This window comes from Mustela nivalis (genome assembly GCF_964662115.1).
Source record: "Mustela nivalis genome assembly, chromosome: 3".
In the NCBI taxonomy this organism is placed as follows: Eukaryota; Metazoa; Chordata; class Mammalia; order Carnivora; family Mustelidae; genus Mustela; species Mustela nivalis.
In genome coordinates, this window is record NC_139022.1 from 152,448,415 (window position 1) to 152,472,836 (window position 24,422).

Here is a 24,422-nt window from a genome sequence, read left to right on the forward strand (position 1 = left end):
CGCACACCCTTCCACCCCCCAGGGTCTTCTAAGCAAGGAGCCCACCGCTGGAAATGCCTGTAATGTCTTATTGCCTGCAGAGCCCTGAATGGAGGGTAAGGGGCTCTTGCCATCTCACAGTGAGAGCCACAGATACATGGAGGGAGATGAAACACAGACGGCCTTCAAGTGCCCAGGATGGCTAGTGGTTGGTTGGCTGGAGAGGACAAGTGGAATAAGTGGGAGAAGTTCCAACTGAAAAGCAAAGCCTCCCACCACTCCGACCCTTCTAGCCTGTTACTGCTTCTAGCACACTGAGACTTTCCAGGTGCAGCTCACTGTGCAAACCTGAAGGTGTGCCCCCAAACCAACAAAGACATCCATGACTTTCAGCGACCACATGCCCCACGCTTCCACGAGCCAGGCACTGCGCCGGCATATTGGGATTTTACCCTCATCACTGCCCTGTCTGGAAGGTACTATGACCTCATTGTATATACAGGTGGGGGGGGGGGGGGACTAAGGCTCAGAAGTGTCAAGTACGTCCCCCCCACAGAGTGTTGAGTGTCAGAAATGGGGGGTTCACACGGAGTCCTAATACTGCTCTCCCCACTGCTCTCACTGCCCAGCCCCCTGTGTGGGGAGTGGCCAGGCCTTCCTGCAGCCCCCCCACTCCTAGTGCATCACCTGGTCCACAGTCAGGATCCAATAACACATGAATACCCAAAAAAGTTTTCTGAGGTGGGTAAGTTTATACCTCCAGGAGACTCCTCCCCTCCCTTTCACTGTGAAACAAAGACACTAATCATTAATAAAAATACAAAGATACCTAGTATTCTTTCTGCTACTACATTTTTCTTGGTTTTTAGTTTCACCAGGCCCCAATGAATAAATAAATAACCCTCCCCTTTCCCCACACATATACTGGGAGGGCTGAAAAATACTTACGCTAGGTGATACCACCTCTTACAAACACTGGAGACCTTTAGGAGTTCAGGGAGGCACAAACAGGAGAAGATTCCTAAGAGCAGCTCATCAGGAAGTGAGTCCCATGAAACACCTTTAAGGGAGAAAAAAAGAGGTGTTTTCTCATCACCATTCTTTTACCCAATCAAGTTTACTGAGTCCATGCTCATCAAGGATACACACAATACTGAACTTAAACACAAGAATATCCTTACACACCAGGATACACACAAATACTGAACTTAAAAGGGGAATTTAACACAAATCGAATTACTCATTCCACAATGGATTTTCTTGTCACTTGTGGTCTCTGTACCCAGCGGTAAGCGCCACACTTTCTCCATAAAGGAGAAAAGACAAAACCAAGAATACTTTTCATACGGTTTTTGCCTTCAGCACCTGTTGGCCAACTTTAGGCCAGGACTGCCCCCTCAGACAGGACAGGCCCCGCCCCCTCAGAGAGTGCACAGCGATGTCTAAGACATGATGCCTCTGGTCGCTAAGAAATGCCTTGTTTCTCTTAGAAATGGATTTGTGGTGGATTTACTGAGTAGTGATCTTATCTTAAAGGCAAATGAAGTCTCCTCCTTCTCTCAGATTTACAGAAAGCATTTAGAAGTCAATTTGCCTACAAGTGCAATATCCAAATGGTGGTCTCAAGTACCTCTCTGCTTCCTATGGGGCCAGAAAGCACTTCAGGTGCTGGGGAGAGGGGAGGAAATCAGATAGACAAACCACTTTTAGCTTCATGGCACTTACATTCTAGTGGGAAGAAATAATCACAAATAAAAAAAAAATAAGTAAATTAAATCATATGTAAAGACTGGATTTGTGCTATGCAGAAAAATTAAGCAGGGTAAAGGACAGCACAGAAGGTACAGGACCAGTGTTCAAAAATCTCAACAAATTTCAGCCAAGGAAGGCCTGATGGAGACAAGGATCACTGAGCAAAGGATTGAACAAAGTGAGGGAGTTAGCCCTGTGAGTACCCAGGGTATGTTCTAGATACAGGGAACAGCATGTCTGCTTTGAGGAACAGCAGGAAAAGCAGGGAGGGGGCAGTGATAGAGGATAAGGTAGGGAAGTGAGAGGGGCCAGGTCATCCAGAACTTTCTACACCATGATGAGGGCTCTGGCTGTGACTCTGAACGTCAGGAGGAACAACTAGAGGGTTCTGAGCATAGAATGTTCTAAAAGGATTGCTCGGGTTCTGTGTTCGTTCAAACAAACAAACAAACCGGAAGGAAAAAAGTTAGATACTTTAAGTTTTGTCTTATAAAAACAATTTTTAAACAGAACTCTTACATGTGAACATACAGAATAACAAGATCAGGACAACAGGACAATGGTCAAGAAGAGAATGAGTAGGCACTGAAGCAGCTGAGTGCTGAGGTTAGTTCAGTAACTGGCCTCCCCCATCTCCCTCTTCCCCCAATGGCTCTTGTACACTGAGCCTATCCTCTTCCCTGTGTGATGGTTCACTCCGTGTGTCAACTTGACTGGGTCAAGAGGTATCCAGCGGTTTAGTTCCACACTATTCTGGGTGTTTCTGTGAGGTGTTCCTGCATGAGATGAACATCTGAGTCCATCCACTAAGAAATGCAGATTCCCTTCCCCAATGCGCACAGGGCTCATCCAGTCCAAGGCTGTTAAGAACAACTGACGAAGGGAGAGCAGGTTTCGTCTTGGCCTTTGAGCCAGGACATGGCTCTCCTGCCCTCAGAGCTGGACTGGAATTTAACCATCTCCTCTCCTGGTTCCCAGGCCTTTGGACCACAGACCTTGGGGCTTTCCAGCTTCCATCACTGCATGACCAATCCCTTATAGTAAATCTCCCTGTCTCCTACTCATTCAGCATTGCTGCAGAACCCTGATGACTAACACACTGGCCCTCCCCATCTAAAAGGTTCAGTATTTACTGCACCAGCACCGTGGGCCACTCTGCGGAGGACTTGATGGAGAAAAGCCTTGAGGAGGAGGATGCACCTGCTGCCTCCGGGTGGGACCCTTGGTTAATCTTTCTAAAACTACCAGGACCTTCCCTCCATTAGAACCTTTCAGTGGTGCCCCCATGTATGTAGCCTGAAGTCCAAACTACTGGGTGTGAAATTCAAAGCCTTACGTCAAGTCCCCACTCATTTGTCTCGGTTCATTATGTAGATATGTGCTCCAGGCATTTGGACCTATTTGTAATTCTTAGAATGAGTCATTCCATGCCACAGCTCCATAGCCCTGTGTACACTGTGCCTGCCCCCGATGGCTACTGATTTAAAATCAAGTTGCTATTAAAACCCCAATGCCTATGGAAGGCTTCCTGTGACATCACCAAGAACAAGTCACTTTGTTTCTTAACCACAATTTTATTATGTACTTACTCATCTGTTTAGCTTCTGCCCCTGCTGGGCTGTGAGTTCTGGAGAGCAAAAAAATGACTTAAAAAAAAAAATCTTTTTTATTTCCAGGAACTAGAGCAATGTCTGATACATCTGTCCATGCACAAATTTACTGAACAGATAGTATGTGCAGGTGTCTGCACATACTATGTATGCCTCTTTGTATGCTTACAAAGAGGCATAAGGGATGGCCAGCTCAGGGTTCGAGACACAAACAGGAAATTTCAGTGAAGTATCACAATGGGCTCAGTGGGGTTCATGGTGCAGTGCTGTGCAGTGTGTGGTGGTAGAGCAGTGATGAGGGAAGCCGTCCTGGAGGAAGTGGCCTCTACTGAAAAATGAGGAGATATGCAGTTGCTCATAAATGCCTACCATCCCTCTCTGGAGGACAAAATGAATCACTATAGCCCTGCAACCAGGGGTAAATAGAAGAAGGCAGCCTATCCCTACTGACCCTGGATCACAACCTGGGGAAGTAGCTGGAGAGGACCCGGAATCTCCTCAGTGTGGCAGCAATCCTCCATCATCACCACAAGGCTCTTCCAAGCTCAGCATGGACAGAGGACAGAGGGTCTCAAACAGGGCTCGTGCTCTGCCTCCCAAATTGGGAAAAAGTTGACACACAGCATTTTAAGTTTTCCTCCCATTAACTCTTAACTCCCTGACCTCTGCTGCCTCTTGCCCCTGTAGATCAGATTCTAACAGGTGATTTGGCAAGAGATGACACACTTAGATATTTCGAATCTAGTATGTTAGACTCACAATGACCCCTCAGCCCTTCGGGGCACCAGGTGCTCGGCATCCCCATTTTTGAGAACCATGGGAATGCACCTCTGGTGCCCAAGTCTATGAAGCTTGGGCAAATTAACCAATCTCTCAGGCTTAGTTTCCTCATCTGTAGGAATGGGAATAAAGGGATTTATTTTGCAAAGCAGTTCCCTATGAGGATTAAATAATGTAAGGGAAGAGATCAAGCAGCGGAGTCACACTTCTTTTCTCCGTCTTGACTCTCTCTCCTCTCACCGTTAAATCTGTGCACTTGCCTTCCATGAGGACCTTTTCTTTTCAATGCTGCTTAGAATTTTCAGGTGCTTGGAAACACACGAGGTTTTACTTGGACAAGAGCTACATGGTACGATTTACCAAGAGCCCCAAACAGTGCTCTACCGAAGTTTGGGATCCCCAGAAGCAGATCTGGGGGACCTGAATTCAAGTAGTTTATTTGGCAAGTAATTCCAGGAAGCACTGGGAAGTGAAGAGATATGGGAGGGAAGGAAGCCAATGTAGGGTATGTTAAAAAGCAGGTTATCACCATGGCCAAGTGGAGTTCAAGTCCGCTGGGGACTCCAAGAGACCCTCCAGCTCCTGCCCCAGAGCTGTCCCAGCTGAGGGCATGGGTGCTGCAGTATTAATCCACCAACGGCAGTCAGTCACTGGATTGGGGGTGGTTCAGGGACCAGGAAGGCAAATTAACCTCCCAGAGGTCTGCCAAGGGAGGGAGGCGTCAAGCAGGCACATCTGCATGCAGAAGACAGCCCTTGGCATATAAAGGCATATAAAGGTGTGGAGCTTCAAATGGGGTGCACGCGTCCACTAAAGACGGTGGGAAAGGAAATTAGGGAGGCTTGTGGTGAAGGGGAGGGCGGGAGAAATAAATTAATGAACTTAGTGCTTATTTTATTGGGAACACATAAGAAATCCAAACAGCTGGAACAATAGGAGCTAAGTAATGAAAATGCTAGAAGGAAAACTAGCCCCAGCAACGAAGGCAGAGGTTTGCAGAGGACACCAAAGCCAGTCACCGAAGCCACACCAGTAATAACACTAGAACTCCTACTCATTCATCCTCTGGATCTCAGCTTAAATGTCACCCCCTCAGAGGAGCACTCCCAGGGCTCCATTGCAGCCCTCCCAACCACCCCCCACCAAATCCAGACCGGCATTCCCAGCACACAGCGCTATACCCAGCCCACAGGCATCCAGTAAATCTTTGCCCCATAAATATGGCTGTGAATGCGCTGATTTTGTATTTGTGCGACTGGTCAATCTTTGCTAACCAAATCATGACCACACACCTGGTGTCTAGGGGAGGGCCTGGCAATAAATGTCAGAAAGTACTCAGGTGACACTTCACAAAGGAATGACTGACCCCCAAAAGAAGGATGCCAGCTTTATTTTAGAGACGGGCGAGACCACTGCTGCCTATTAAGACCAGTTAGTTTCCTCCTCTGTGAAATGATAAGGCCGGCCTACGGCTCCACTCTACTAGCATTCCTGGGTGCCTAATCAATGCACCAGAGCTTGGAGCTGGGTGTGAGCCACGGATCTTGCCCAACAGCCCTGCCTGGAGACAAACTACTCAACAAACACAAAACCTAACACTTCAAAACTGCCATTTACTTGAAAACCCTAAAAATGTCTCAAGCATCTATTCCAGCACACGGACTTAAACACAGCAACCCTGGGCACTCGGTAGGGCCTTTTTACCCAGGAGGAAACTGGTCTCAGCAGAGTGGAATCACCTCACCCAGGTGACCTCAACGACCAGGTGGCAGAGCCAGGAGGCAAAGAGCCAGGAGGCCTTTTGAGCAGGTCAAAAGGCCACGCCCCGAGGTGCAGGTGCAGACAGAGGAGGTGGATGTCAGGAGGTTGGCCATGGGTGTGGGGGGAGGGTGGGGAACAGGACGGGGACTGTATCTGCAAAGGAACAACAAAGCACTGTTGGTGTCCAGGGATGGAGGCTGGAGACCAAAACCCAGCACACAAACGTAAAGTCCCCATATCAGTACAGGAGTTGTCTTTGAGATGGGGGGAGGGGCTTCAAAAGAAGATGCCACTGTGACAAGAGGACAAGGTCACACAACCAGTAAGTGTCAGGCTGGGGATTCAACCCCACGTCTGACTCTAAATGATGCCCTTTCAACCACAGGAGGCTCAAATATTCTACGACCCCCCCTATCCTGAGTTCTTCATGTTTTCTACAATGTTAGGGAAGGTTAGGAATCACACCTGACTTGCTATGGAAAACGAACTCAATCAGGGTGAGGGAGGGAGGGCTGGCTGGAAGAGGGCATCAAACAAAGATCAAGAGCTATCAAGTGGGCTTCCCAAGGGGAGGAACAATGGCTGAGAAAATGCACGGCCTCAGAGGGCAGCCAAGTGCCCAGGGCTCCCTCAGTTTGACCACAGGCCACTGACTGCAGGGCTCCTGGCTGGAGGGCTGAAGTCTGAGAATGGCTGCTGTCCAAGCAGATGGAGCAAAAGTCTGTTCTCCACCCCCAGTGGCTGGGATCCAGGCTTGTGATATGCTTAATCTAATTTTACTCGCCATATTGAATTCTCAAAACATCAACCATCTGCTTCCTGGATGCCTGACTACTCTGCTGTCTGGTCTGTTTGCCCGCACGGATGGAAAAGTCCAGAGCAGGGCTTACTTCCGCTCGCCTCTTTTAAACCCCCCAGGGCTGCACACCAGCCCCATGCAGTAAAGGAAAAAATTATTCAAGCTCAAGTATTCAACTACGTGAAGGCAGTTAAACCTACTTCAGAGCCACGAACAGGGCGAAAACTGGCCGGATTAAGCAAACTGCTGGTCATATCCTTAGCCACCATCATTTCCACTTCTCCCTCACGTGCAAACCAGCTGTCCACGTCTGTAACCTTACTGCTGCCCATGCCTCAAATCCTCTGGGGAGAGCGGCTTAGGGAAGAATTTTCTATGCATGAGATCTTCGCAGTCTAGGTTACTCATCTTACTTGGCTTATTTATTTCTTGGAATATCACCTACACTCAGATTCAAGTTAAAATTCCAAATCTTAATCATAAACAAAACGTTGACTCTTGAAAACTGCTCCTCTCCTTAAACATGGATAAACAAACTATACTTGAAGAAAAAGCAGGCACTTGTGTTCACACTTACCTTTTTTTTTTTTTTATTTTTTTTTTTATGTTTAAACACTTAAACACTTAATGTTTGCTTGTGCTAGCTTGTTTGAAGTATTAACCTAGGCTTCCTTTTTGGGAAAACACAAATGTTCTGTCATGCTGGGATGAGTCTTCCTTCTTCTGCCCACAAATCATAAAAACACCAGACCATAAAAAATTGATATTTTTGGTTTTTGTTTTGTCTAAGTGGGCAGAACTTCAAAAAGCAAAACAAAAACAGGGTCCTCGATGACCCTTCCGTCCAGTCCTCTATATCCATAAGAGACTAGCTCAACCCTGAAATGTGCTGTGCGAACAGCGACGGAGAAACTATGGAAATTGTGACTTTAGAGAACAAGGTATAATATAAATGCTCTATATGGGATCTGAGAGCCAGGTGTTTGGTCTGTTAAGGTCACTGCTGTATTCCTAATCTCTAGGAATGCTCAATAAATACTTGTTGAACGAACAAATGGAAGGAAGCTACAGGGCAAAGAAAAGATGCCTCCCAGGGCCCCATAAATATGGGGCCTCTCACAGGGCTGAGCTTTGGGAGCTGCGGGCTAAGATTCACTGGTGACTCATGAAATCAATTTAGTTTGAACAGCACTGTTTGGAAAGAATGGAATGGAACAGGATATTATCTCAGTAAGGGGAAATATAGTTTTGTGAAATTTCTGTTTCTGGCACATGCCCAGGATTACAACGTAAAATACATTTATTACTGGTTGGAAGAAAAAAAACTGGAGGAAAAATGTTTGCCTGGGGACATTAAAAAGCAGATTCTCAGGAACCAGGCATGATGACTTCTTGGATCAGAATCTCAGGAATTTTGCACTTTGAGCAAGTTTCTTCGGGGATATCAGCAGACACTAAACTTCAGAGTCTCCACTGAGAACCATTTCAGAGTCTAGAATGTCAAGCGGGTTAACAGCCATGAAAAAGCTAATCAACAAATTAGTTCACCAGTGTTTTCATGGCCCTCTTGTTGGTTGGCGGGGGAGGGGATAGGGAGAAAAGGGACCAAGACAGCATTTAATGTCCTCCCTGTGCCTCTTACTAACCTCATGACTGAGTCACCTACTGCCAATTCCTTCCATCCACTCACCCAGAGGGTCACACAGACCTGTCCTTGTATGGTTTTGCCACACAGTTTTTTATCTTCCCAAATAAAATGATGATGAGGATTTAGTCGCCAAATGTGTATGAGTCTCGCATGGGGCCTGCAGGGAGACTGAAGAGTGAAGAACCAGGAAAAACTCATAGCCCAGGGCCCCTGTCATCAGATCACTGCATAAAGCAGGTGTGGCCTCTTCTACCCTAATCCTGGCAGAGCTCTTAGCCACCTGTCTTGACAACTGCAGACACCCTCCCCCCCACCCCACAAGCCCCAAGCCGATCATGATCCAGATACACTGGAGGCCCACTGGGAGTCCTTTAGCCCAGCTGTCCCTCCTGCATCAGTGAATCTACCTCCCCACACCAATTAACCAAGCCATATTTTGGGTAATACCATGCACATATGACGTATGCAATTAGTTTCCCTCTCTGCCTCTCTCTTAGGTAGTAACAAACACAAAAACTTTATTTCTCTTTCCTCCTCTCACTTCAGACATGTATATTTGAGGTCAATTTTAACAATCTAGACTTACTGATTGGACCATTTCCAGATCTTTCTTTCCCCAGAGCCTCCACATGTGCTAAGGAGGAGGAGGAGAAAGATGGTTCACATCTACTGAGAATCACCTTGGAAGCCCTTCTGCATCTGGGAAGCCGCACCTGGCTCAATTTGGCCAAAGGGATTTCTTTCCTCTGGCCTCCTAGAGCACTGACTATCTGAAAGCCTCATTGAATGCCACTGTTTTAGCCGCCATCTTTTGCTGTGAGCTTCTCTTAGTACGTATTGTCTTGTCTCCTCAGCTTTACTAGGAATTTTCTACAAACCAGCAACCATCCCTTCATCTTCTGTTGTGCCTGGATGAAAAAATGACTTTTATTTATACGTCTTTATCCGGGTATGACTGTGGAAGGACACACAGTAATCACGCTCAATGTCTAAAAGCCACGGGCACTGGGCAAATGAATCAAAACCTGCTCATCTAAGCAGAAAGTGTCTTTCACCACATTTAGTTGGTCAAGAACCAAACTGCTAGTGCTGCACTCGAGGCACTAAAAATAACATGAGCATTAGACTTTGAGGAAAAAAAAATTCTTACACTAACAAGGTCAGGTTAACAGGATTAAGGACAAAAGAAAAAGTGAAGTGGCTTCAAAATGAGTGTCAGAAATTTTGACCAGATTAACTGGGGTCACTTACCGTGTGTTACATGCACACAGCATGCTAAGAGCTCTATGTGCACTCTCTCACTTAATCTTCACACCAACATATGACGTGGGTATTATTATTCCATTTTACAAAGAAACAAAGGTACAGGGAGCTTAAATAACTTCCCAAGGTTGGTAAACAGCAGAATTAGAATGTCAAGTCAGATCTGTCTGACTTCACAATTCCTTATTGCCTTTCTAATTAATTCACCCCTTCCCGATGTAGATTTCCAGACCTTAATCTGTAGGTTCTCTTTCCCAATGAAAGTCAAAACCCCCAAACAACAGCTTTTTGTTTCTGTTTTTTTAAAGCAAAGCAACCAACCAACCCTTCTTCAAAGGTCAGATGGGAGAACTGAGGAATATACTTATTTACCGTGGCTCTGCACGACTTCATTTCTTTACTGTCTCTTCTCCCCTATCACTCACTCAATTCCTGTCTAGGCTTTAATCACCTCCTCTACAGACTACTTTAATAGCCTCCTAATTTTGTCAACTCTAATGTCAGAATTCATCCAGAATCTGAGCACAGTTATCACCACTTCCACACCTCTTAACAAATCTCTAAGCTTCTACGCTTGACCCCGCCTACAGTTTAATCCCAACACATCAGTGTGTCCTTTTAAAACGTCCTATCACAACTCTGTTCACCACCACCTCCAGCCCTATCTCCCACTACTCTCCCCTTTGCTCATTCCATATATGGCTTCCTTCTTAATTAATCAGACATGACATGCTTCTGCCCCAGGGTTTTTGCACTGACTTTGTCCTCTGCTTGGAGCCCTCTTCTCCTAGATATCTGCATGGCACATTCCTCACACTTCCTTTATGCTTTTGATTAAAAAGCTTGTGTCTAAGTGAGGCCTTCCCTCCATACCCTACTTAAGGTTGCAATCCATCTTCCCACCCCCAGAACTTCCAATCCCTCTTGGCTTATTCTGTACTTGATTTTGGCCACAGCATTTATCACATTCTAACATACTACAAACCACCTTTATTATGTTCCTTGCATCCTCTCCCTTGAACAGAAATTTCACGAGGGCAGGAATGTTTAGATTTTGTTTGCTGCCTTATCCCCAAGATCAAAAACAATGCCCCCACATAGCATGTGCTCAGCAAATATTTGCAGGACTGTTTAAGATGATTTACTGGCAAGAAAAGCTGATAACCCCAAGTCATTGCACTGTGTTTACCCTATCGCTCTATGGCTTTTTGTAGTTTTGGGGCTCTGTTCCACTCTGAGAGGCACTCATTGACCTGCTGGAGAAGGCTGGGGATGGGGAGCTATCAAAGAGGGAAATGATATGGTGAGTTCTACATGTCATTCAGTCCACTCTACTCTGGGAGTGGGTCTGGGGAGGATAAGACTGGAATTATGAGTCCATTCCAGTATTCAGGCAAGAGATAATGAGAGTTTGAAAAACATCTAGGAGACGAGACGGAAAGATTTGATGACTGGTTGGATGCTGGAAGGGATTGATCCTTAGGTTTCTGGTTGGGTGACTAAACAGATAATGCTGGCAGTAATGTAGACAGAGCATACCAGAAAAATCCACTTGGGAGGCTCCTGGAGATATAAGTCCCTACACTAAGTTTAACACTCGCTTTAGCAGTCCTTTGAGAAATAACTAAAGCAATTATGGCAACAAACTCAGTCAAGGCTATACAGCAGCAGAATATAAACAACAACAACAACAAAGTCCTGCAAGATTACTGCTTATGTCCCCATTTATCAGTGGCACCGAGCTGGTCTTTGAACACGCAGATTCCCTTCAAAGGAAAGAGGCAGGAATGTCTTCTGGGTTAAAATTTCACATGGGTTAAAAGTCAACTGTGCACCTGAAAATATAACCTACCAAGATTCCTTCAGATTTCAGTGACCAGTTGTCCCATTTCTTTGAAAAACGACTTCAGAAGTAGGCAATTTTAAAAGCGTGCCTTCCTAAAGATCGCTGAACAAAGATTACCAATAAAATACTTCAATCCACCTCTTATGTGACCGACAGTTTTACCCTCATACCTCACCTGGAAAGCTGTCTCGATTTAGCTTAGGTCTGCGGACTATCACGAAGTCCTTTTCATTCCCCTTGCTTTTCAGCCGTTTTCGGGGAGGGCTCTGAGGGTGGGCCAGGTTGGAAAGCAGTTCCTGGGGGATATTCTCACTGTCCACCTCCTCCTTCTCCAGGGCCGAGACCCCCATGCCTGAGAGCAGTTCAGAAGTCTTGCTAGAATCCCATCCCCACGTGAAGCTGGTGGTAACGTTGCTACTCTGGTCGGGAATCTCCTGGAGGTGTTTCCTGGAAAAATGCACAACAGCCCCGGTTTCTTTCAAAAGCACACCCATAAGTAATTGAAAGGCCTAAATGAAACTGCAAATTATGCAATGAATGCACGGAACTTTCACAGCGTCTCATGGAATCGCTTTTAAGTGCCGGCGGCGAGTTTCTAAGAAGGAAAGAGAAAATAACCGAAAATCAAGAAGGCTTTTGGATTTACGATCACGGGGAAGGCCTCAAGAATGTCTTAAAGTGGAGGGAACACACGAGCGGGAGGGCACAACGATGAAAACGGCAGCAGGAAAGCTCAACAAGGAAGGCAAATAAAACCGCACGCTGATCACCGCACTAAAGCACCCAGCCATCCACGCCTTCCCAAAGAAGGAGCTAAGCAACTATTCACGTTACAGCATTTGTAACAATATCAGCAAGCAGCAATGTTCGCGGCCTAAAAGAATTGAGATGGTTCACTCACTCGCCGCCCCCTTTTGCAATCGGGTTACCTGTGCATGGCGTCCACAGGTTCTGGAGTTTTAAATGCGTGCATTAACTGCAGAACTGCTAGCCTCCGGGATTCCCGCTTTGGCGCGCGGCGGCTCACGGCGTGCAGCTCCGACCCCCAGCAGCAAGACCCGCGAACTCTAGCAACGTTCCATCTTCGCCGCGCGCGCAGGGCTCTTCTACTCGCTCTGCTCCGCCGCAGCCGTCTGCGGCCTCGCTGCCTGCTGGGAACTGTAGTTTCGGCTCTGCCTAGGCCGGCAGGCTCTCCTCTACTTCCTTCCTCGCTACTTTACCCGCCTTCGAGATACCCACAACCCCCCGCGGCTGCGAGGCTGGGCTACCCACAGGGGTAGGCGGGGAAGCGGAAGTGGGCGGTGCTCCGGCTGGCTGGGAAATGTCAGCCGCTTGACTGGGGACGGGTTTTCCTCATCCCCCCCGGAGCCTGCAGGCCTTTTAGCGATCGTCACCGCCGTGGCCTCGGACTGTAGGTCCCAGATCCTGGACGGTTGTGGCGAGCGCGGAGTTTCCCGGTCCTTCCAGACGCTGTCTGGCAAGATCGGACGGTCAGCCTGATGGCGAGAGCGTGAGGCACTTTGGGGTCTGGGGTCTGAGGCCGAGCGCAGGCGGAGATCGAGAAGACCTCGGAGACCCCGAGCAGTCGCTACCGCGGGCCTACGTTCCCGGCCACTGGTAGGAGGCGGTAGCCGGGTCCGCCGGCCAGGTGAGAGGATGCGGGCCGCGGGCGTCACACTCGCTGTCCCCTCCGCCGGGAAGCTGCTTCCTCCATCGGGGAGAGAGTGACCCTTAGCACTGGGTCCGTGCACAGGATTCCTTCCTCAACAGTAAAATAGGCACCGCGGCTTCGAGGCTTATCTTGAGAACACGCATGGCGTGAGGGTCAAGCCAGATAACGCTTGTGGAAGCGTAGTGTAAAGTGGAGCGCAGTTCGAGCGAGAGGCGGGGGTTTGATTTTAGGCGAGCGGGAGAACACAGGGGTTCCTGTGCGCGGAGGGAAAGCGGCGCATCTCCTCGCAGCCGTGACGAGCTTCACAAATGCCAGCACGGGAACAAATAAGGTGACCGTGTGTTTGCAAAAGCGCAGCGCTGCGGGCCACCGGCGAGGCCATTCGGTCACCTGCGTTCAACCGGCTACGTCTGGTGGCGTCGCCGTCTAAGAGCGAGCTGCTTTTTAGCCTGTCTCCTCCAGGAAGAGTTTGGAGGCGGTTAGAGGAGGGAGTGTGCCATGTTCTGAGGTAGGATGACCATGCGAAATCCATTGTGCACCCTGTACCATAACCGTGACCCCTGGGAAACAGTGGAAGAGAGGAGGGGAATAAATTCCAACCCTCATAAAAACGGAGAGGATTTATTAAGTTCAGAAGTAAGCAGACCCACGTCATCACAAAAATATTAAGAGTTATTACTTCAGTAGGCAGTACGACATGCCTTAAAAAAAAAACAAACAAACAGTATGACATTCCATTAAGAAATGATTTCGCTGTGTGCTGGAATTAAACCTCTCTTGCCGGGGTATGTGTTGGTTTCAGGCTCGGTGCTTAGCTTGAGAAGGGACCACTTCTTGATTAAGGTATTCACGAATCTTTAGGGGTTTTTTCTTGAAAATAAGTGAAATTGGTGTAAGGAAGGGATATGCTCACAAGTTGATTTAAACTAGGTAAAAATACTAGGCTCAGTGTTCACAATTCATTCAACTGATGTTAAGGGAAATGCTGTTAAGTGCAGTATTCTGACTTTTTATATAAAGTTACCTTTATGTTACTTTGGCTAAGGAGAAAGCAGTTGCCTTCCTTTGAAATCTGCATCCTTTTCCTTAAAATTGCAACTGATCGGAGATCGTCATTGTATATTTTAAAAAGTTATAGTCTTAAAGTAAGACAGAATGTATACACTAATGGAGGAGAAAGAAACAAGGAAAAAAGTATTTTAAATGCCATGATGACAATAAACAAAGTTTTGATATATAAAGTAGATCTTATAGATAGGAAAATCTAATGGGATGGTTTTAAACTTAAAGATGAGAAATATCCTGGTAGTAGGTTTCAGCAAGTAGTTTCCTAGGAACCAGGTAACATTTCTAGTTCTCAGAATACTTGAAATAGCTGAATTGATGGACAGGAAGCCCTCTATAGGACTTCAGAGAAAGCCTGTCAACTTTGAAAATCAGTCTTCAAATTCTAGAATAGATATTTTACTAACAGTTTGCCCTAGTAACAAAAATACTTTAGCTTGCTGAAATAGGAATATTTTTTTTCCCTGCATTATTCTAATCATGGCTGTTCTCTTTATATAGTAAATAAAAGTTTAAATTGGTACATGGGAGTCTGATATAAGGAATCGTGTCTGTTGAAGAGATGAGATTACCAGCTACATAGATATTGCAGTCTGGTCTCTTCAAGAATTAAATTGTGTTTCCTACTGATACGGATTTTTTTTCCCCTGGTTAATTTCATTTATTCAATCTTGCTCTCAAGAAGCAAGATTAAGCATACCCACCTCCCATTTAATGAGAGGTGTAACTTAAATTTCTGAAACTAGAATTACTAGATCAGTATCTAGGACAAATGAATTACGATTTTTTTTAAATCTCTGCAAATGACATTAGAGAAATTTTTAGTACTCTTTGGAGGCTTGAGGTAGAATACAGAGCAACTTTGTAAATTGGGAAAGTGTTTGTTGTAAAAGAGACAAAATGGTCAATATTACAAGGGCACAGGAGGGGCCAAAAAGGACTGGAAACTACATTTCACTGTAAGCTATGTGTATATTTTGTAGTATATTAGTGTTCTTTTTGAAGATCAAATACAACAAAAGAGATTTTATTTAAATAGAAGAGTGATGTGCTTTTCTCTTTAGTTCCATCAAAGCATGAAATAAATCTTAAAGATTTCTTTAGTTTTTTTTTTTTTTTTTTTTAAATGTTAGTTAGCTTGGGGGAACAAAAGACCAACAACGATTACAAAGCAAGAAGTTTCTACCTGCCAGTTAAATTTCAAAAGTATCTTTCCTCCATTATTTTTAAGGTATATCTTTATATCTCTCTAGTTTATTGCTGTCTGTGATGGACAGATTGGAGGAAGAACAGAAGGGTACTTTCCCTATTCTAATTTGCTCTGTGTTTTCTTTTCTATCTTCCCCATGTAAATTAGAGTCATATATTACCTGTAAGTAATATAGCATTCTTACCTGGGAGATGAAAAGAATTCACTAAATTCTGTATTAAACATGACTTTTCTATCATTCTATCTTGATATGTCTAAAGGAAGAACTAATAGAATGTTTCTAATTTGTTCACTGTGAAAGCCAAGCAGAAGAAATTATTTAAACAATTTAAATTGCATTAAGAAGGTATGTCTGGATTTGAAAAAAGACTGTAGTATCCTGGGCGCCTGGGTGGCTCAGTGGGTTAAGCCGCTGCCTTTGGCTCAGGTCATGATCTCAAGGTCCTGGGATCGAGTCCCCTCTGCTCAGCAGGGAGCCTGCTTCCTCCTCTCTCTCTGCCTGCCTCTCTGCCTACTTGTAATCTCTCTCTGTCAAATAAATAAATAAATCTTAAAAAAAACAACAACAACACTGTAGTATCCCAGTAGTAGTTAGGATGAATAGGTTTGAATCCCAACTTTGCTACTCATCGGCCATGAGGGAATGTGGACAAACTACTGGCTCCCTCTGTACCCTTTTCCCCTCTATTAAACAAGGATACCGATAGTCCTTTCTTACTGATTTGTGCGGTCTAATCTGATAAAGTATGTTAAGAGCTCGGGTAATGCTTGGCATCTAGTAAACTCATACTAAATGGTAGCTGTTCTTTTTTAAAAAATTGTTTTATTAAGAAGGGTTCTAAGGATTATCCTTTAATTATCAAAATAAGTTTGTAATCTCTTTATCTGAAATCTTTAAGAAACCATTACAATTCCAATTGTTTTCTGCTTACTTGCTTACGTGATTGCTCCCTTTCTCTCTCTCTCGTGTCTTACCAAAGGTTAAGCACTTTGTGCATGTCTTTCTTCAGAAGGGCTTGTCACACTTTGGAATTCAGTTTACCTGGTTGGTTTAGCAACTCAGCTCATTTTTGGAGCGTGGCTTCAAAATACAACTATTTTGTATTTTTAGACTGGGCACCACATTCTCTCGTGGTATTCTGTGTATATCCCAAGCTGAATCCTCCTTTTACTTGGAATCCTTAAACAGAGACTGATGGTGGTTATATTCATAAGACTTCACTTTCTTTTGGTAGTAGTAGACAATTGTTGACTTTCACAGCACTCAAATGTAGTTCTGATACTTTTGGTTTTTCATTATTAAGATTTTGAGTTGTCTGCTAGTTTTTATTATTTCACATATCTGAATAAAGATACCTACTCAAGTTAGCATAGTCTGACTCTCATATGTCATGAGGTTCTGGCTAGAAATTTTTCATTCACCTTCAGAACCTTAGTTTTGGACAAAAGTTTTGTCTGTGTTCTTTTGTTCAGTTGCTACCACAAGTCTTTCCTTTCATCCTTCCTTGTCTTTTCCTTCTTTCTTTTTGAAGATATGTGGGGGATGCTTCAAGTTCCAAAATTATCTTAACCTGTTAAAGTGTTAAAGTGTTAAGTTAAAGTGTGTTTAGCCTAAAAAAACCACTACCAGCTGTAAAGTACTTGGTAAACAGTACCCCAAGGCAGTGATATTAATGAGCTAATTATGAAAAGCATTTGAAAGGCATTGTATGGTAACTTAATAATTGGTAATAATTGGTGCTAAATTGGATTTTACGGTGTTTAAAAACTTTCAGAACTAGTATTCTGAAAGGTAGACTAGGTCTGGACATCAGACACTAAAATTAGAATGAATGAACTGGCATTTTGATTTTGAGTAAAATCCACTTTTGCTGCTGTGGTGTTAAGGTCAACCTATGATAGCTTTGAATTTCTCTTTCAATTTCTAATCACATGGAACCAAATTTTGATTTGCCTCCAAATTTTTGCATATTCTTCTTTGATTTTTGCCAGTTAGCCTAAACACGTTATTTTAATATTTGAGGAAAATTCCTAGAAGGACCACTTTTGTGGTCAGAGGCATATTTCCTCTTTTGCCCTTGAGAATATTTTTACACAGCTGTGCATGGTTGCAGGTCAGCAAATGATCCATTTTAATCCACCGCCATTTTGTCACGTGACTAGAAGAATGGCATTGTCTTTCTACATGACATTGGTGTATCTAACACACCTTCTTGACATGGCTCTTAAATATGTTCTGTCCCTTTACAAAAGAGTTGAAGGGGTGTTTGGGCTACCTTGTAGACCTAAAGAGGTAACCCCAATTTGTCAAGAGAAGCTAGGGGAGCGGTTTCTTGGAGCAAAGATCATTTTTTGTTTTATAAGAATCAGGGTGGGCCCAAGCTGTGGTAACCACAGAGAATGAGAAGCAAAAAGCATTTGGTATCCATTCATATTTTGGGAGGATGGTGGGAGAGGAAACTGTTTAGTGTAAAGCTTTGCTTTGAGACTATTGAAGCAACTAGTTATCTTCTAGAAGCACATGATATGAAGGAGGTAGAGATGAGCAGCTAGCATTTTTGAGGACCTGCTCTGTTTCTTGAACTCCTATTTGGTGTTTTACTTTTGTGTCTCATTTGATCTTCATAGCAACCTGTGTGAGATGATTACTTATCCTCACTTAACTGCTTAAGTTGCATAAAATTATACATTGGGATTTGGATCGCGGGTTTACCACATTATAACAAAACATTTGTATTTTAAAATAGTTGTAAGTTTAGGCGTTTAACACCAGCAGCAGAATTTCTCATTTCCTCATTTCACTTTCATATTACTACATTGATTTTTAAGTAATTTTAAAATTACAAAATAGTAAATGTTCATTATTTAAAATTAAAAGCCCACACAAACACAAAAGCACAAAAAGAAAATAGAAATAATCTCTTTACGATTTTATGACAACCACTGTTAGCATTTTGGAGTATATTTGTTGCATGTGTTTCATATGTGTACTCCCTTAGACCCCAACCATGTCCCTTTTGACATCTCTAAAGTCCCTGTGGATCTCACCTTTCCTCTAGGCTGGGGGAATCTGGTAGCCTCCTTGAATCACTGCCTGCAATTGAGTTTTGCTGTTACGTAGCCCTTGACTCAACGTGCAGGAGACTCAGTGCAGATCCCTGCTCCCATGAGTCATGGACAGGTTAACAGGATTAGTGATTTATGAAGCCCTTGGCTGCTTTTTGCAAAAAGGGAATGGACAACAATATGACTGGAGGACATTTTTAAGACTTCCTGGACTATTCAGTACAAACAATGTTGTTTCTATGTTTTCATGTTTAAGTAATGCTGCCATGAAAAGTAACATTATAGATAAATCTTTGTTCACATTTTGGGTTTTCTTTAAGTTCTTTGAAGAGGAATTCCTAGGACAAAAGATATGTACCTGTTTTAAGGTCTTTGATATATATTGCCAAATTGCTGTATTCCCTGTGGTGAATTTTTTCAATAAACCAAACCTGAGTTGTCTAATCTTTATTTTTATTAGATTTTAATTAACAGTGACTTTTATGAATTTAAGATCGAAGTAATTAGATCAGGTGGAGGATAAGATGCACTTAGCTTTGGACACAAAATTTTTCAGTTGAAATAATCAAAACAAGCTATAGGATATAAGATTCACAAAGAACCTAGGAAAGTGCTATCATTTTGGACTGTAAAAAAATAATTCCTCACTTGTATTTAGGTACAAGGTCAAAGATACAGACTTTAAAACCATTATTTTCTCATCTCAGATTAGGGAAACCCCAATTTTCATCTCCAATTTAATGGGACCCCAGGCTTAACCTTGTGTCATAGCAAGATAACTTGATTTCAGCTTGAACAGAAATAGATGGTTTGATAAACAGAATAATAGACCCTCATGGATATCTATGCCTTAATCAAGTGAGGGATTATTTTTCTACAGCTTTGGTTACTGATATAACTAGATTATTCCGATTTTCCTGGTGAGGTCAGATGAGCTCTTTAAAGCATTTTCTCCCAGCTAAGGGTAGAAAAGAAAATCTGAGATTCCAAGGCTGAGAAGGATTCGACAACCCATTGCTAACTCTGAGATACTCTGGGCCACATGCAAAGACTGGAAAGAGGCCTCGGGAGCTAAGGGTAATAGCCAGCCTACAGTCTGTAAGGAAATCGGAGTCCTGGTCCCATAAACACAACAAACTGAATTTTGCCAACAGCCTGAATGAACTTAGAAGTACATTTTCCCCCAAAGTCTCCAGACATGAACACAAACTTGCTGACACCTTGATTTCTATCTTGAGGAATTTAGTTGAACCAAGTTGTACCTGGATACCTGACCCACAGAAACTATGATATAAGGGTGTTGTTATAAGCCTCTAAGTTTATAGGAATTGTTTATAGCAGGAATAGGAGACTGTTACACTGAGAATGGGAAGAGATGTAACCAAATCATTTCTTTATTACTAGAATAAAGGATCCATAATTCTGTTTATTCATCTACAAGATTTTAAAGCACTATGAATCAGACCAAAAAATTGACGGCCATTGTAAAAGAATATTAGTAGCTAGTAGCAAGTTCATAACTGATTTTGTTGTTTTCTTATGCCCACGACTTGCCATCTGTTTTTAATGTCTTCATATATTTCACTTTTATCTTAGTTTTCTTCATGTGTATTATAATAAATGTAAAATATATGGATTGAAGGTTTTTTCAGTTAATATTATAGTAATTTTCTAACATTATGAAATAATCTTAACAAATATCATTTCTTACACTTCAATAATATTCCATCATCTGCTTCCGCCATATTTTAGCATTTCCTTGGTAATTTCTGATACTCCTTCTTTTTTTTAATGATTATCATATTCCTTGGACTGGACGATTTCAGGAAAATAAATATCTAGGTCAAACCATGAAGGGATTTTCAAACAATAACTGCCTTACATTTAAATTCACATTGAATTATGTTTTTTCAAAAGCTGGATCTTGAAAGAGGTAATGGTTGTCATCAGCACATTCTACATTGAGCTATCCACTTAATCTTTTCTTGGCTTACAAAGAAGATTTGACTTACTCTTATTGTGATAGTATAGATATTTTTCATAGAATATGAAATTCAAAATTTTGAGTAGTAATAGTGACAGTTTTAATAAGTCTTTGAGTTGTAATAAGTATTTGTGTTATCAATTTTGGAGATCATAGCAGGAATTTTATGTTGCCTTTGTAGTCAGCATTAATAAAAATAGTGTATGTACCAAAGTATAGAGTAAGTTTTTTATTCATTTATTCATTCAACAAATATTTTTTAAATATCTACTCTATGCTAGACACTATATTAGAGACTGGGGATATAGTACTGAAGAGTAAGTCTGCTTTCGTGAGGTGGGTGGAGGTGGGGAGGAAGGGGTTTCAGGGAGACAAAAATGTAAACATACATTATATTAGGTGGATAAGTGCTTTGAAGAAAAATGGCAGGATGTGGTGATTAGTGATGAGAGGAGGTCAATTTTAGATATTTAAGAAATATGAAAATATTGGTTGAAATGCACAGAGGAATAGAAAGTACTTCAACAATATAAAGAAATAAGAAAATAGTTTATTATGTATGTTTTTTGTTTGTGATATTCCATGTAAGGATATTTCTTACATGAATTTAAATTTAGCCAGTTAAAACCCCAAACTTTCTTTGTTTTATAACTGGTTTTGGTTGGAGATGTGGATTTGAAGTATTTTATTGATTACACCTTTTACTCTGCATCACAGCCTTGTTTCTCTGTTGAGATATTAATTCCTTGGAATATTGTAGTTAGTCCATAGACAAACAAAAATGCCTAAGTTTGATTTTACAAAGGTGAAAAGAACATATTGCATTCAGTTAGTAAAGGTAAATTATTTTAGGGTTGCCTGGGTGGCTCAGTCGGTTAAGTGTCTGCCTTTGGCTTGGGTTATGATCCCAGGGTCGTGGGATCAAGTTCTGCATGGGGCTCCCTGCTCAGCGGGGAGCCTGCTTCTCCCTCTGCCTGCTGCTTGTGCTTGTGCTGCTCCCTCTGCTTGTGCCCTCTCTCTCTCTCTGACAAACAAATAAAATCTTAAAAAAAATGTAAATTACTTTATAGGAGTAGAGAGATAAACCATTGCTGATGTATTATTGGCATTTATAATTAAAAATATTCTCATGTATGACTTTATTCAATAATCATTGATAAATTCTTCTGCATTTAATGGTAACTTTCTTTAAAGAAAATAAGATTTAGATAGATAAATGGAAAGTGGAAAGTATGCAATTGACCCTTGACAATGCAGGAGTTAGAGGTGACAATCCTCTGTCCAGGTGAAAATCTGTGTATAACTTTTGACTCCCTGGAAACTGAACTATTAATAGCCTACAGTGGACCAGAAGCCTTGCCATAACAAGAACAGCTGATTAACTCTGTGTGTATATGTGTGTGTGTGTGTGTGTGTGTGTGTGTGTGTGTGTGTGTGTGTGTTTTACTGGATGAACTTGATATTTATTTTGTAATATGAGTATTTTTGAAATATAATAATATTCAGTGCTATATTTCAGGTATACAACATAATGATTCAATATACATTGTATATATATTGTATACTCACAATAAAGTAAGCTACAGAAAAGAAAATGTTACTAAGAAAATCATAAGGGAGAGAAAATACATTTATAGTACTCTATTTATCAAAAAAATCCACATAGAAGCAGACCCACATAGTTCAAACCTATGTTGTTCAAGGGTCAACTGTATTTTGTGAAGCAGTAAATAAATCAGAATTTCAAGTTGTTACATTTGTTAGACAAGATTATCACCAAAAAATAAAACTGTTTCAAACAAAGGAAATGTTACTTTCAAATGCTCTTTTTCATGCTCTCTCTCCCTCCTTTGGAATATTTTAAGTAATGGGTTATGGATGACTTAGAAAACTTTATTTTAAAAATATCTAATTTTCTAGGATCTAGTCAGTAGTGTATTTATATAAAATCTCTGTTGGGACTTATAACCTAAGGAACAAACTCCAAATGACACCATTAAAACTGTTCTCATATAGTATACTTATATTATAATATTTTTAGAAGTAGTGTAATTTTCATTAAGTTAACTTTTTTCCTGAAGATATAGTTTACGTGAAAGTTTTAAGATCGGCTTTAAAAAAATAAGATGTGTATTTGAGAATAGGAATTATCCTTTTCCTTTTATTTGTAGTTCAATGTAAAAGCCTAACAATTTTCCAAAGAACTTATTAGTACTTTTTTTTTTTTTTTGAAAATAATTGTTTGAAAATATTTATTTAGAAAACAACTTTAGTAGGAAAACAGCAAAAACAAAACAAATACCCCATTTCATATAAGCAATAGAATGCCATGCTGAGGTTAGTTCCACAATAAAAGCCACACTAATGTGTATGTGTGGCCAGGAATGGTCATGTAGAAAAAGGAAAAGAGAACTGAAATAGTGGTAGAAGACAACTCTTTGCTTACTGCCTGCAAATCTTATTTGGAGAGGATTCTCTGGAAAACCACGAGTTAGGATAGTTCTAGTCTATTAGTATGCCAGAGGCAGAACCAATATAATCTCCTGTGATAAAGGATTTGTGTCATTTCTCTGGGTAGCTCCCTAAGGGGGTTTGGTTCCACCAATGAATAAAGTTCCTAATTCTATACTAAACTCATCCTTTGGGACATCAATCGCATCTCCTGCTTCTTCTCCAAGCTGCTTCCACCAAGGTGCTTGTATATGCTTCAGAGTGGTGAGATGGGCCTGCTTGGCCTTGGCTGCCACAGGCCTGGATCTACTGAGGAAGAGCTCAGGTTCTTTCCCTTCTGCTTCCTTCAGACTTGGTGCCTTCATTAACTGTTCAATGTTGGTGCTGATCTGAGCCATCAGAGCCTCCCTGTGCTGCTGGGCTCTCTCTTCTAGGGCCCTGCCCATAAGGTAGTGTTGCAGTTGTTCTTGAGCTTGGGAATGGAGCTCTCTGCTGGTCACATCTGACATCTGAGAGCTCTTGAACCGGTCGCAGGTTCGGTGAGCTCGGAGCGCGGCCGGAGGTCAGGCAGACGGGAGTGACTGGGCGCTGTTCTCCGAGGGCGCACTGAGGAGTGTGTCTTATTAGTACTTTAATAAGCAAATTTTTAGGACACTTCCAAGTGGTTATTTCCTTTGTTAATGCTGCTTTTTTTTTTTTTTTTCTTTTCCAGTTTACAGATATGACCCAGATCTGTACATGAGTGACTTCGATTAGTCAGAGTGAACATTCAATAATGAGTGGTGCAGCTCTGGGACTCGAGATTGTTTTTGTCTTTTTTCTGGCATTATTCCTACTTCATCGATATGGAGATTTCAAGAAACAGCACAGACTTGTAATTGTCGGAACACTGTTAGCTTGGTATCTCTGCTTTCTTATCGTCTTCATACTGCCTCTGGATGTTAGTACGGTAAGAGGTGAAACTGAGTTTTGCAATCCAGAGGCAACTGTAATCATACAGCATATTTGAGATATGTTAGTTCTTAAGATAGCTAAAGTATATAAGGTTATACTGAATATTTTGTATTTCAATCTTACTATAGGAATTTGATCATTAAAAATTACAGCCAGGAAGGTAATTGGTGGGTGGGTTGATACCTTCCCATATCCCTTAAGTACTTGACAACCTTCTGGTTTTCATTTTTAAACCATGTGTTCATTGATTTAGACCATATACAACCGGTGCAAGCATGCTGCTGCAAACTCCAGCCCTCCTGAGAATAGCAACATCACGGGCTTATACGCAACTGCTACCCCAGGTCCCAGGTATTTGCTTCCTGTTTGTTTGTTTGTTTGTTTGTTTTTAAAACTAGGGTAGATGAGAACATTGCTTTAACATTGTCAGTTCTTACCATTTGGATTTTATAAAAGTTGATCCTCATTCTCTGCTCATCCCCTCTACTCCAGTTCTGTCCTGTGCTAATAGACTTTTAATTACATTGTGTTCTATCTAAATTTAAATCTTAAATACATTTTGAGTATTTGTTGGTACACAAG

General features: G+C 42.3%; 2 protein-coding genes across 5 annotated transcripts in view; one reads left to right on the forward strand and one right to left on the reverse strand.

Annotated features, from left to right (window-relative positions):
* The window catches only part of SKP2 (S-phase kinase associated protein 2), a 33,906-nt gene extending 21,229 nt beyond the window's left edge, over positions 1-12,677 (reverse strand). The window contains exons 1-3 of the mRNA XM_082724212.1: positions 12,368-12,677; positions 11,614-11,885; positions 928-1,039 (exon numbers count right to left, since the gene is read on the reverse strand). Coding sequence (XP_082580338.1) covers positions 928-1,039; positions 11,614-11,885; positions 12,368-12,411 — 428 coding nt within the window. The 5' untranslated portion in view covers positions 12,412-12,677. The remainder of the gene's footprint in view (positions 1-927; positions 1,040-11,613; positions 11,886-12,367) is intronic.
* A 27-nt stretch (positions 12,678-12,704) lies between these two features.
* LMBRD2 (LMBR1 domain containing 2) overlaps positions 12,705-24,422 on the forward strand; it is a 44,171-nt gene continuing 32,453 nt past the window's right edge. For 2 of the 4 annotated variants that reach the window (XM_082724199.1, XM_082724201.1), the window contains exons 1-3: positions 12,739-13,618; positions 23,599-23,835; positions 24,094-24,191. In XM_082724199.1, the coding sequence (XP_082580325.1) occupies positions 23,662-23,835; positions 24,094-24,191 (272 nt within the window). In that variant the 5' untranslated portion in view covers positions 12,739-13,618; positions 23,599-23,661. Of the gene's footprint in view, positions 13,619-23,598; positions 23,836-24,093; positions 24,192-24,422 lie in introns of all 4 variants that reach the window. The other 2 variants (XM_082724200.1, XM_082724198.1) reach the window with 2 other exon arrangements.